Source organism: Eriocheir sinensis, chromosome 34 (genome assembly GCF_024679095.1).
Source record: "Eriocheir sinensis breed Jianghai 21 chromosome 34, ASM2467909v1, whole genome shotgun sequence".
NCBI lineage: Eukaryota > Metazoa > Arthropoda > Malacostraca > Decapoda > Varunidae > Eriocheir > Eriocheir sinensis.
Window position 1 is genome coordinate 3,861,160 of NC_066542.1, and position 12,500 is coordinate 3,873,659.

Genomic DNA, 12,500 nt, shown 5'->3' on the forward strand with positions numbered 1-12,500 from the left:
GTTCGTTAGTTTCGGCTCAAATGCGTTCAGAGTCTCATTGCGATTCGTTCCCATGCATAGCTTATGTAAAGTAATGGGAGGGGGGGAGGAGGAGGAGTAGGAGGAAGGAGTGGAGAGAAGGGAAGGGAGATGGGTGAAGGGAGGGTTAGATCAAGGGAGGGAAATGAGGAAGAAGAGTCAAGGAAAGAGACAGCGAAGGAGGAGGAGGAGGAGGAGAGGTGAGACAGGAAGGGAAGGAGAAACGAAAGAAGAGAGAAGAAGATGAGAAATTAAAATATTGCAAGATAAAAAATAAATTAAAACAATGAAGAATGGGAAGAGGAAGAAGACGAAGAATGGATGAGAGAAAAGAAAAGAAGATAGAAAGAAAGATAAAGAAATAGAAAGAGAAAAAGAATGATTGAGAAGGAGAAGTAGGAGGAAGACGAGGAAGAGGAGGAGGAAGGAAGGAAAAGGCGAGATATATCATAAGAGGAACAGAGAGAGAAGAAGGAAGAGGAAGAGAAGAGGAAGAGAAGAGGAGGAAGAGGAAGAGAAGAGGAAGCGAAGAAGAGGAGGAAGAGGAAGAAGGGGGGGGGGGGGGTCAAGGTGGGTCATAGGCACTCAGGTTAATTATTAGAGCCAGGTAAACTCCGTCCTAAATTACACGTGATGGTCGCAGAGGGATGCTGTGTCTCTCTGTCTGTCTGCACCTCTCTCTCTCTCTCTCTCTCTCTCTCTCTCTCTCTCTCTCTCTCTCTCTCTCTCTCTCTCTCTCTCTCTCTCTCTCTCTCTCTCTCTCTCATTTTTTTATTTCTTTTTCTCAATATTTTCCAATTCCAAGTTTCCCTTCGGGCTTCATTTATTAACTGGCTCATAATTTTCCTTCACTTGTCGGACGAAGAGGAGGAGGAGGAGGAGGAGGAGGAGGAGGAGGAGGGGGCATTACACAAAGTTTTAATCCCCACTTAAGCCGTTCTCCTCCTCTCCTCCTCCTCATCCTCCTCCTCCTCCTCCTCCTCCTCCTCCTCCTCCTCCTCCCGAAGTAAAACTGACTGCCCTGTTCCAAGCTCCACAAACTCAATTATCTCAACTCAGATTGTGTTCCATTCTCTCTCTCTCTCTCTCTCTCTCTCTCTCTCTCTCTCTCTCTCTCTCTCTCTCTCTCTCTCTCTCTCTCTCTCTCTCTCTCTCTCTCTCTCTCTCTCTCTCTCTCTCTCTCTCTCTCTCTCTCTATGTTTGTCTTTATAATTTTCTACCCCAATTATTCTCCTTCTTCAATATCACTTTTCTATAATTATTTTTCCTTCATTAATTTTTTTTTTAGTAATCTCTACGTCATTTATTATCTAACTTATTCTTTTTTTTTCTTTATCTCTTCTCCTAATCATATTCCTTCCTCATTAACTCTTATTATGATTTTCTTCTCTATCTTTTTTTTAATATTACTTCCTTCTATAATTAATTTCCTCATAATACTTCTCTAATCCACTAATTTAATTTCTCCTCCTATTCCACCTTCACAAACTATCACTAACTATTTCCTCTCTCCTCCTTCCTTTCCCTTCTTCTCCCTTTCCTCCATTTTCCCCTTCCTCTTCCGTCCTCTTTGCTCCCCTTCCCATTTATTTCGTTTTCCTATCCTTTTTTCCTTTCCCCTCCTTCCCCTTCCCTCTCCTCCCTTCTCCCTTTCCTCCCTTCTTGAATTTCCTCCTTAAATTAACCTCTAAATACTTTTCATTCAGTAATTAAATCTCTCTTCCTATTTCTACCCCACTAACCATCTCTCCCTTTCCTTCCTTCTTATGTATCTGTCTATCTCACTATCTATCTAGTACTATTTCCTCCTTAAACTAACCTCAACTTCACCTATTCCCTCCCTCACATAAGTATCTATCTATCTAAGTATCTATCTCGTATTTATTCCTCCTTAAACTAACCTCTAAATAGTTCTCTCGTTTTCTAATATAATCTCTCTTCATTCTCCTCTTTCACTAACTCAATATTCCTCTTTTACTATCACTAAATAATATACTCTCCCTTTCTGTTCTATGTATATTTTTCTTTTACTAATATAATCTCTCTTTATATTCCTCCCTTCACTAACTACTTCATAACATTCTCTCAACTTCAGCCACTCCCTCACTTCACACATAGTATATAAGTAAGTATCTCTCCAGCTCGTGCCTTCGTTATAAGAGACTTCGTGCGTTATACCGGAGCGATGTAATGCCATAAATAAGCACTGCGATAGACGAGATTAGTCAGCCAGAAAAGTTTAATCTATACCCAAAGTTGAAAATATTATAACAGTGCTGCAACTTTTTCGCTGTTCAATTTATGAGAGTTGGTAGTGATGGGGAATTGGTGGTTGTTGGAAATGACTTCAACTCATCGGCAACGCTTCATTATTTTCCCACTATAATAATAATAATAATAATAATAATAATAATAATAATAATAATAATAATAATAATAATAATAATAATAATAATAATAATAATGTTAATATGCTAATGGGAAGGCGGCGGCTGAGTGACTAGCGAGCCGGCACCGCGTCCAGGAGGTCACAGGTTCACGCCCCGCCCGCCGCCACAATCTAACAATTTTTCCGTGACCGCCGAGTGGCCCAAGACTACCCACATGCTGCCCTGAAGACCACCTGTCAACCCGGACTCTAGATTCTCTCTCTAAACGTGGACCAAAGATGAACTCAGAGGGGCAGCATGAGCCAAGGAGGATGGCGCCACTATAAACACTTGCCTGCGCCACAACGGACCCACCAAGAAAGCCTACCCCAGCTATAGAGCAAAACGAAGAAATAATCATAATAATAAGTATAAGAATTGGAATAAAAACAAGAATTATAATAAGTAAGACGAGCACGAGGAACGAAAACAAGAGCAAAAAGCAGAAAAAACAAGAAAATGATAACAACAAGCATAAAAATACCAGTAATGAAAAGAAGCAGAAGAAGAAACACCAATCACAGCACAAGCACACACTCACCTCAGCCAGGTTATGACGGGCGCCGGCTCCCCCTCCGCGGCACAGTTGAGCGTGGCCGGGTCACCTCGCCGCACGACCATCGCCTGAGGGTGTTCCACGATCCTCGGAGTCCGCCCGCCGCCGCCTGCAAGAAGGGGAGAACACGTTAGAAGGGAAGCAAGGGTGGTAGTGTTGGTATAAGACTAGGACGAGGGATTAAAAGGATTATAAGAAAGGAACAGAAGGAAATGGGGAAATATTAAGAGAAAACAAGAATGAAAGTGGACAAGATCGAGGATGTCTGAGGATGAGAAGAGAAGTGAAAGGAAGAACGAGAGGAAAAAATTTAGTTATAAAAGAAGAAAAGGAAAAAAGAAAGGAAAAGAAAGAAGTGAGAGGAAACATTAAAAGAAAACAAGAATGAAAGAGGACAAGATCGAGGATGTCTGAGGACGAGAAGAGAAGCGTAAGAAAGAACTAGAAGAGAAAATTTAGTTATAGAAGAAGAATAAAGGAAAGAAGAAAGGAAAAGAAGGAAGAAGAGACTGCGTAAGGGCGGGAAGAAGAAGACCATGAAGAAGAAAGGGAGCGAGAAGAGACACTTGAGGGCGGGAAGACCACAGAAGGGCGGACTGAAAGCCAGAAAAATGAGGTTTACTTTCAACGCGTTGAGGAGGAAGCGGGAAGCGTAAGGGCGGGAAGAGGAGGAGGAGGAGGAGGAGGAGCGTGAAGAAGTGAGGGAGGAGGAGGAGGTGGAGGAGTGGGTTGAAGGGAGGTAAGAGAGCGTGAAGGAGAGAGCTGGAGAGAGGAGGTAAAAAGAGAGAGAGAAAGGAGAGAGGGCGGGAGGTAAATGGGCGTGAAGGAGTGGAGGAGGAGGAGGAGGAGGAGGAGAGGTAATAAGAGAGAGAGAGAGAGAGAGAGAGAGAGAGAGAGAGAGAGAGAGAGAGAGAGAGAGAGAGAGAGAGAGAGAGAGAATGAAACAGACAAAGAGGAGGGAGAGAGAGAGAGTGTAAATGTGTGTATGTGTGTATGTATTGGTAAAAAGAGAAGGAAAAACACTTACTTATAAATACCTTACTTATTTAACACCCTTACTACTAACCCCACCAACATGTAACTACTTATATAATGCCGTACAATATATCTAATCTATATGGGAATAAAATCTAACATGTCCATCCCAGAAGCTATGGAGTAAGTGAAACGTGGCTGGCTCTGACCGTAGACTTAACCGCGTCACACCCTAGGTAACACTATGCTCATATACACTATTGGTCTTGTAAGCGAAGGGAAGTTGGTGGTATTCTGGTGGGAATCTTACTGAAAAACCAGCTTATGGGTTAGCCTCGATGTTGAATATGGCTGGAGATTTACTTAGACTCATAGAAGGGAGGAAAAGGGGAACTACAACATACCTAGATAGATAGAAGGAATAGAAAGATACTTAGAAGATTGAAATAGGTGTTAATCAAGTGGATATCTTACTGAAAAACCTTCCCTTGGTCAGTCTCTCGATGTTAAATGTGGGTGGATATGTACTAAGACTTTGAGGAGGGAGGCAAAAAGAACGACTACAGCATAAATTGAGGTGGAGATTGATGAGGGAAATTGGTTTTAATATGCTGGAAATCTTGCTGAAAAACCTTCCCTTGGTCAGGCTCTTGGTGTTGAATGTGGGTGAAGATTTACCAGGATTTTGAGTTTATTTTTCTTCTTAATATTCTTTCCTTCACATATATTTTCTAACTGATTCTCTTTATTGTTATTTATCTCTTTCCTTCAGTAACTCTCTTTCTTCATAATCTTCTTCCATCACTAACTTTTTCGTATTATTTGTATTCTTCCTCTTAATATTCCCTTCTTCATTTATATATCTTCTAACTCATTCTCTTATCATTATCCATCTCTTTTTTTCAGTAACTCTATCTTTTATCATATCCTTCCATTACCAACTATCTCCTATCATTTCATCCCCCTTTCCTCCTCCTCCTCCTCCTCCTCTCTCCTCCCTCCCCTACACAACCTACATCAGTACTTCAACGATAAAATATTACATGTACCGAACGTATATGTGATTTGTCAGTACGGTAATTAATTAGTTCGTTAATGTGATGTATCGAGTGTTGAGTTGTTAAGAGGAGGTGGGAGGAGAGAGAGGAGAGGAGGAGGAGAGGTGAGGAAAGGATAGGAAGGGAGGGAAAAGGAAGGAAAGGGAAGGAAAGGGAAAGGAAGGGACAGGAAAGAAAGGGAAGGAATGGGAATGGAAGGGAAGGGAAAGGAAGGGAAGGTAAGGGAATTGAAGGGAAGGGAAGGGAAGAGAAAAGAAAGTAAAATGAGAGATGAGGAAAAAAGAGGTAAGGTAAGGTAAGGTAAGGAAAAGGAAGGAAAGGAGAATAGAGGAGAGAAAAGAGGCGATAAGAAGAGCGAAGTAATGAGAAGAGAAAGGCGGGAAGAGAGGGGAGGTAGAGGAGGGGGAAGGAAGGGAAAGAGATGGAAGGAAGGGGACTGAGTAAGGCAGCGAGAAGTTGAAAAATGTAAGTGAGATGAGACTGGGTGAAGTTTGAACAAGGTAAGGACTGGACAGCGAAGGGGGTGGGGGAGTGGGGTGGAGGAATGGGGGAAGTTGGAAAAGGTTGTGGGTGGAGTCCTCACTGGGTCTGAACGGGGCGGGGCGGGGCGGGGCGGTATATGGAGTCGGGTGGGGTGGAAAAGGTGAATCTAAACTGAGGTGAAGGAAACTGAAACGGGAAAGGACGAAACTTAATCATTTGAAACTTGACACTCATTATTAATCAGAGAGAGAGAGAGAGAGAGACTGAGGGAAGTTGGAGAGAAAGGGCATAGGGGAAGAGGAAAGGGAAAGGGAAGAGGAAAGATATATATTATTCAAACGTCTTAACAGGCCAATGTCAAAGGAAGAGAGGAGGAGGAGGAGGAGGGCAACAGCGTCTCGGAGGATATACTGCACTAGTAAATCCTAACATATTTAAACCCTTCAATCCTTCCTTTCCTATTTTTTGGTGTGTGTGTGTGTGTGTGTGTGTGTGTGTGTGTGTGTGTGTGTGTGTGTGTGTGTGTGTGTGTGTGTGTGTGTGTGTGTGTGTGTGTGTGTGTGTGTGTGTGCGTGCGTGTGCGTGTGCGTGTGTGTGTGTGTGTGTTCCGCTACGAGTGAGTCCCGCCTTTGGAAATGTCTGAAAGTGAAATAGAAGGCTAGAGAGAGGGAGAGGGAGGGAGGGAGAGGCTGTACAGTGCGGGGTTGGGCGGGGCGAGGTCGGGAGCAGGTCGCAGGCCGGCGAGGCAGGACACTACAGGACACCCCGGACAGTTATTGGCAAAGTTGTGAGTTTATTCCGCTCGGCACAGGCTGGACATTTCTACTGCTACCTACTACTACTACTACTACTACTACTACTATTACTACTACTACTACTACTATTACTTCAACTGTATCTTCATCTGCAGCCATTAGCATATTCAGTGTAGGACAGGCCTTTCCTAACGTCCATTAGCTCTCTGTCAGGTGTTAGTGTACTCCATCCTGTCCCGGTAAAGGTTCTAATTTCGCCTCTCCACCTGGTTATCTCTCTGTCCTGACTTCTACGATTTCTGAAGCTCTCATTCTGTTACTCTGGTTGTCAGTCTGATATATACGAAGTTCCACGCATGTTATAACTGACCTTAACATGTATAGTTCTTATTCATGATCGGCATTAGAATATCTGCAACCTTTGTTAACTAATATATTATGCCTCCTCTCTCTCTCTCTCTATGTTATACCAAGCTAGCATTTTTCTCTCTCTCTCCATTCCTCTCGAAAATATAATCAGTAGTAGTAGTAGTAGTAGTAGTAGTAGTAGTAGTAGTAGAAGTAGTAGTAGAAATGTTATTTTATTTTACAACTCTCTCTCTCTCTCTCTCTCTCTCTCTCTCTCTCTCTCTCTCTCTCTCATGCAGTCAGCTGTCGGTTAAAATCACCACCACCACCACCACCCTATTCTCTCTCCCTCCCTTCCCTTCCTCCTTTCCTCCTCTCCTTCCCTCCCTACCTTCCTCCTCTCCCTCCCTCCCTCCCTCTCTCTTTTCCATTCACATTTAATTAGTTTCAGGAATCTCTCTCTCTCTCTCTCTCTCTCTCTCTCTCTCTCTCTCTCTCTCCCGGGAATAATTTTTGGCGAGTAACATTTTAATTCTTTCCCTTTTATTTTTTCGTCCGTCTGTCACGATTTAATTCGACGCCTTTTGTGTGAACTGGCAACCAACGGAGGCAGGGAAAGGCGAGGCATGGTGAGGCAGGGCAGGGTGGGAAACAGGGTACAGGGAGGAAGAGGAGCAAAGAGTCTTATAGATAGGGAGTAGAAACAGGGTATGGAGCAGGGTATATGGGGCGGGTGTTCTGGCAGGGAGGGAGGGAGAGAGAGAGCAATGACTTGGGTGACGTGTGGGCGGCAGGGTAAGGGAGAGAGGGCTAGGCAGGGTGAGGGAGAGAGAGAGAGAGCAATGACTTGGGTGACGTGTGGGCGGCAGGGTAAGGGAGACAGGGCTAGGCAGGGTGAGGTAATGTGACTGGGAGGGAGATAAGGGAGCATAAGAGACAGAGAGGTACTGAAAGGGTGAGACTGTGATGGAAGGAAAGAAGGGAGAGGATGAGAAAAGAAGGGAGAAACAGAGGAAGGTAGGGAGAGAAGAAGAGAGAATGGAGAGAAGTAGGAAGAGAAGGAGGAAGGGAGAGAAGGGAGACAGAAAATGAGAGAGAAGGGAGAGGGAGATGAAGATGCTGGAAGGGAATAGAAGACAGGAGATGAAGGGGATGGGAGAGAAAGGAAGAAAGGGAGGTAGAAAGAGAGAAGAAGGGAGAGGAAGATGAAGATGCTGAAAGGGAATAGAAAACAGGAGATGAAGGGAAGGAAAGTAAAAAAAGGGAAAGAAATGGAAGGTGAATGAGATAAGACGTGTGTGTATGTATGTGTGTATGTATGCGTGTGTGCGTGTGTGCGTGTGCGTAGTGACCCGGTGAAGCAGATAAGCGAATGTAATAATAAAGCAAGGTAAAAAATATAAGTAATAATAATGGACAGCTCAGGAGAAGGATTATGAAGAGATCTGCGCGAGTCTCCCCTTGACTGTTGAAACGTGAGGAGCAGGAGAGCGAGGCAGATTGAAATGTTTTGTGCGGATTTCTGTGTGTGTGTGTGTGTGTGTGTGTGTGTGTGTGTGTGTGTGTGTGTGTGTGTGTGTGTGTGTGTGTGTGTGTCTCTCTGTCTGTGTGTTTCTGTGTCTGTCTGTCATTCTTATGTTCTTATAGTGCAGGGACGATAGCTTGTTTTAACCCGGTAGCTGGGGGGGTCACGTTACTTAGGTTAGGTTAGGTTAAGTTAGGTTAGGTTAGGTTAAAGGCCCCTCTAAGTAAAATGATGAGAAAGAATCATCACTCACGCAAACCATTTCATAATATATATCAACGCATGTGTGATCAGTTTATGCATCATCTATTTTGGGGGGTTTATATCATGGCAGAAATTTGGCCCATCGCTGGCACACGGTAAAGCCACAAATTTGGCCTGTCGCTGCTTCCGGGTTAAGAGTAGACTTGATAGCTACATGGACGAGGATGACAGGTGGTAATGGGGGGGAGTCTGGAGCTGCCCTGTGCAAGCCGTTTGGCCTCTTTCAGTCTCCTTATTTTCTTATGTTCTTATGTTTTTGTTATGTGTCTGTTTTTGTCTATGTGTCTGTTTCTGTGTCTGTCTGTGTCTCTGTCTGTTTGTGTTTGTCTCTGCACACACACACACACACACACACACACACACACCTGATGCTCGCTACCTTTTTACCTCTCTCTCTCTCTCTCTCTCTCTCTCTCTCTCTCTCTCTCTCTCTCTCTCTCTCTCTCTCTCTCTCTCTCTCTCCTCTCCGTCTCTTCTCTCCAATTACTCTCCTTTTTCTTCCTCCTCCTCCTCCTCCTCCTCCTCCTCCTCCTCCTCCTCTTCTCTTCGCTTCCTCGTCACTTAATTGGCTCTTCTTTGTTTTGCTTTTGTTTTGTATTGAGAATTAACTCTTCCTCTTCCTCCTCCTCCTCCTCCTCCTCTTCTTCCTTTTCTTCCTCTTCATGATTCTCTCCCTCTTTTCTTTTCTTTCTTGTTTTCTCTCTCTCTCTCTCTCTCTCTCTCTCTCTCTCTCTCTCTCTCTCTCTCTCTCATAATTATTTCTTTCCTTCATTACTTCCTCTCTTTCCTTCCCTCCCTTCCTGCTTCTCTTCCTTCCTTCCTTCCTTCCTTTCCTTCCATCCCATATAGGTCCCTTTCTTTCCCTCTTTCCCTTCCTTCCCTCTTTCCTTCCTTCCTTCCACCCCTCCATCTCTCCCTCCCTCCTTCCCTCCCTTACGAGCAAACAACTGTAACTACCATCTCAAAAACACACACACACACACACACACACACACACAGACTGTAAATCTACCACCACTACCACCACCACCACCACCACTACCACCATCACCACTATCATTATCATCACCACTACAAGTATCACCATCAACACCACCATCACCACCACCACTATTACAGTACAGCTATTATCGTCACCACCACCACCACCACCACCACCAGCATCACCACCCCCATCATCACCTTACCTTCAACACCAGCGCAGCCTCACCACCACCATCACCACCACCACCACGCCCTCACACACACTTCTGATCACTCCTCAAGTCAAACTCACTCTTCACTTGACGAGAGAGAGAGAGAGAGAGAGAGAGATGCGGGCAGGAAACATACGAAATAAGCCAGTGAACCCTTGAGTCAAGATGCTTCAAACCCTTTCCGAAGCATGAGACTGAGTAAGATGGAGTAGAGATAGAGGGCTGGGGAGAAGGGAAGAAAAGGGAGGGAAGGGAAGGGGAGGAAAGCAAGGGAAGGCAAGGAAAGGGAAGGGAACGGAAGGGAAGGGAAGGGTAAGGAAGAGAAGGGTAAGGGAAGGGAAGGAAAGAGAAGGAAGGCAAGGAAAGACAAGGAAAGGGAAGAGAAAAGAAGGAAGAGTAGGGAAGGAAGGAAAGGGAAGGAAGGGAAAGGATTTACATAGATTTACATAGAAAATTAGACCACACAGACCCCATGGTACAGACTAGGTGGTCTGTCCATAAACCTAAGGATTTCAGAGGCTGTGCGGCCTCGTTTTTTGGGAATAATATCGTAACGAACAATCGTATCGGTACGAGATTTTGCGACAGTGTATTTCACACACTGCCTTAATTTTGAAGGGTATCGCCAACCGCCACAAGTAGAGAATAAAGGCACTTGTCCCTATACCAAGAGGGTAAAGTCATCAGTGTCAGGCAAAGATACGAACACAACTACCAGAGGCTCCGCCCACCTTGTTCCTCTTCCCTCCATCTCCCTCAATATCTCTCTCTCTCTCTCTCTCTCTCTCTCTCCTCTCTCTCTCTCTCTCTCTCTCTCTCTCTCTCTCTCTGTCTCATGCTAACTATAATGAAAAATGAAGAAAGGCATGCATTAATGTGGCGTTATATACTCTTTCTAATACTGATAGGCATCCTTTAAATAAAGTTAGAGGAGGTGGGGTTACTTACATAGCCTAATTTCCGTAACTATTGGTAGCGTAGTGGTTTGGTGGTTTATGGTGTACGTTTTTCGTAGGGCTATTGTATAGCATGTACCTACTGATAAAAGTAATGGTGCTCTATCGCCAAATTATAGTGGTGCTATTAATTTTATTGTCAGAAGAGCTGAAAGTATGGTAACGGAAGAATTGCGAAGGTATAAAATGTTTGAGGTAGTACTAAAAGTGAATCACTGAGTGTGGATGAGGGACACTGGGTTATGAGGCTTATATTAAGGAACTTTATACAATATAGTGATGGCAAGGACACTCTTGGTTTACTAAGGATACAAACAAGAATACATATTCAAGACTTTAATCTTCTTCACAACTTAACACTAAATCCCCATCATCATCACTGTCACAGTCAAGGTTAATAACGAGAGGATCGACACTTTCATGGATATTATCCGTTGTCCAGTAGTCGTCCTCAAAGCGTCGTGATCGCCGAACCGCACCTTCCCACACCTCGGCTGTGACAGAAAGTCTGGCAAATACAAGCGAGCAATCGTCCTACCATCAATCATGGTAGTCATCATTTACCACCTCACCCTACTCTCACATGTCATTACGTCCACGGCCCAGATGTGTATCACTATGCTCAAAATTAAAGTCCCAGTATCACATCAAGCATGCCTTAATTGAAAAAAAAAAATCATTCTCGAGTATGTATCTTCCAGAGAGAGAGAGAGAGAGAGAGAGGAGGAGGTGGGCGGAGCCTCTGGTAGTTGTGTTCGTATCTTTGCCTGACACTGATGACTTTACCCTCTTGGTATAGGGACAAGTGCCTTTATTCTACTTGTGGCGGTTGGCGATAATTAAAAAAATTAAGGCAGTGTGTGAAATACACTGTCGCAAAATCTCGTACCGATACGATTGTTCGTTACGATATTATTCCCAAAAAACGAGGCCGCACAGCCTCTGAAATCCCTAGTAAGTGATTTTACATTAATCAGAAGGCTCCTAAACGTTGCATTTCTACTCTAGTTGATATTAAGTTGAAGGAAGTGACGGTCGAGCTTATTTTTGAAGGAGTCAATCGTGTTACACTGGACCACTGATGGTGGAGTTTATTCCATTCTCGCACTACAACGTTGGTGAAAAATTTGCAGTCTGAATTTACTTGTCTACATCTGAGTTTTACGCCATTGTTCCTCGTGCGCAAAGTGTCATCGATCATAAACAATGTTGATCTGTCTACATTCGTGAAACCATTAAGTATTTTAAAACATTCGATCAGTTTTCCTCGGAGGCGACGTTTCTCAAGAGAGAACATGTTAAGGGTAGAAAGCCTTTCTTCATAGGATTTGTTGCGCAAGGAAGGGATAATTTTCGACGCTGAACACCTTCTAATTTAGCAATATCCTTTGCATGGTGGGGAGACCAAAACTGTACCGCATATTCCAAGTGGGGTCTGACTAAACTGTTGTAGAGCGGGAGTATTACATCTTTATTCTTAAATAAAAAGTTTCTTTTAATGAAGCCCAACATTCTGTTCGCTTTATTTGCTGCATCGATGCATTGCTGTGAGAATTTGAGGTTTGACGCGATTTTGACCCCCAAGTCCTTGACGAAGGGGAGGAGAGGAAAAGGAAGCGAAGGGGAAAGGAAGGGAAGGGTAGGGAAGGGAAAAGATGGGAAGGAAAGAGGAGGAAAGGGAAAAAAAGGGAAGGAAAGGGAAGCGAGAGACTATCTAGCTAAATATCACGAGTCTAGCACGTGATCAGGTCATAGCGAACAGCGACCCCCACCTACACACATTGTCGACCAGCACAAAAAGAGCCCGGAATCAGCGTTTCTCCGCCCCGTCTGTATTTGCCCGTCATTACAAGGCCAAACACTCCACCTGGTGATCGCTTGCCAGGGTTGACGTTGAAGAGAGGAAAAGGAAAAAAGAATTGGAAGGAAAAAGGTTA

At 44.1% G+C, this 12,500-nt stretch overlaps 1 protein-coding gene across 3 annotated transcripts in view; it reads right to left on the reverse strand.

Moving 5' to 3' along the window:
* The window catches only part of LOC127006915 (roundabout homolog 2-like), a 117,419-nt gene that overhangs the window by 84,420 nt on the left and 20,499 nt on the right, over window positions 1-12,500 (reverse strand). For 2 of the 3 annotated variants that reach the window (XM_050877258.1, XM_050877260.1), the window contains exons 1-2: window positions 9,599-9,696; window positions 2,989-3,112 (exon numbers count right to left, since the gene is read on the reverse strand). In XM_050877258.1, coding sequence (XP_050733215.1) covers window positions 2,989-3,068 — 80 coding nt within the window. In that variant the 5' untranslated portion in view covers window positions 3,069-3,112; window positions 9,599-9,696. Of the gene's footprint in view, window positions 1-2,988; window positions 3,113-9,598; window positions 9,697-12,500 lie in introns of those variants that run through there. The other variant, XM_050877259.1, reaches the window with a different exon arrangement.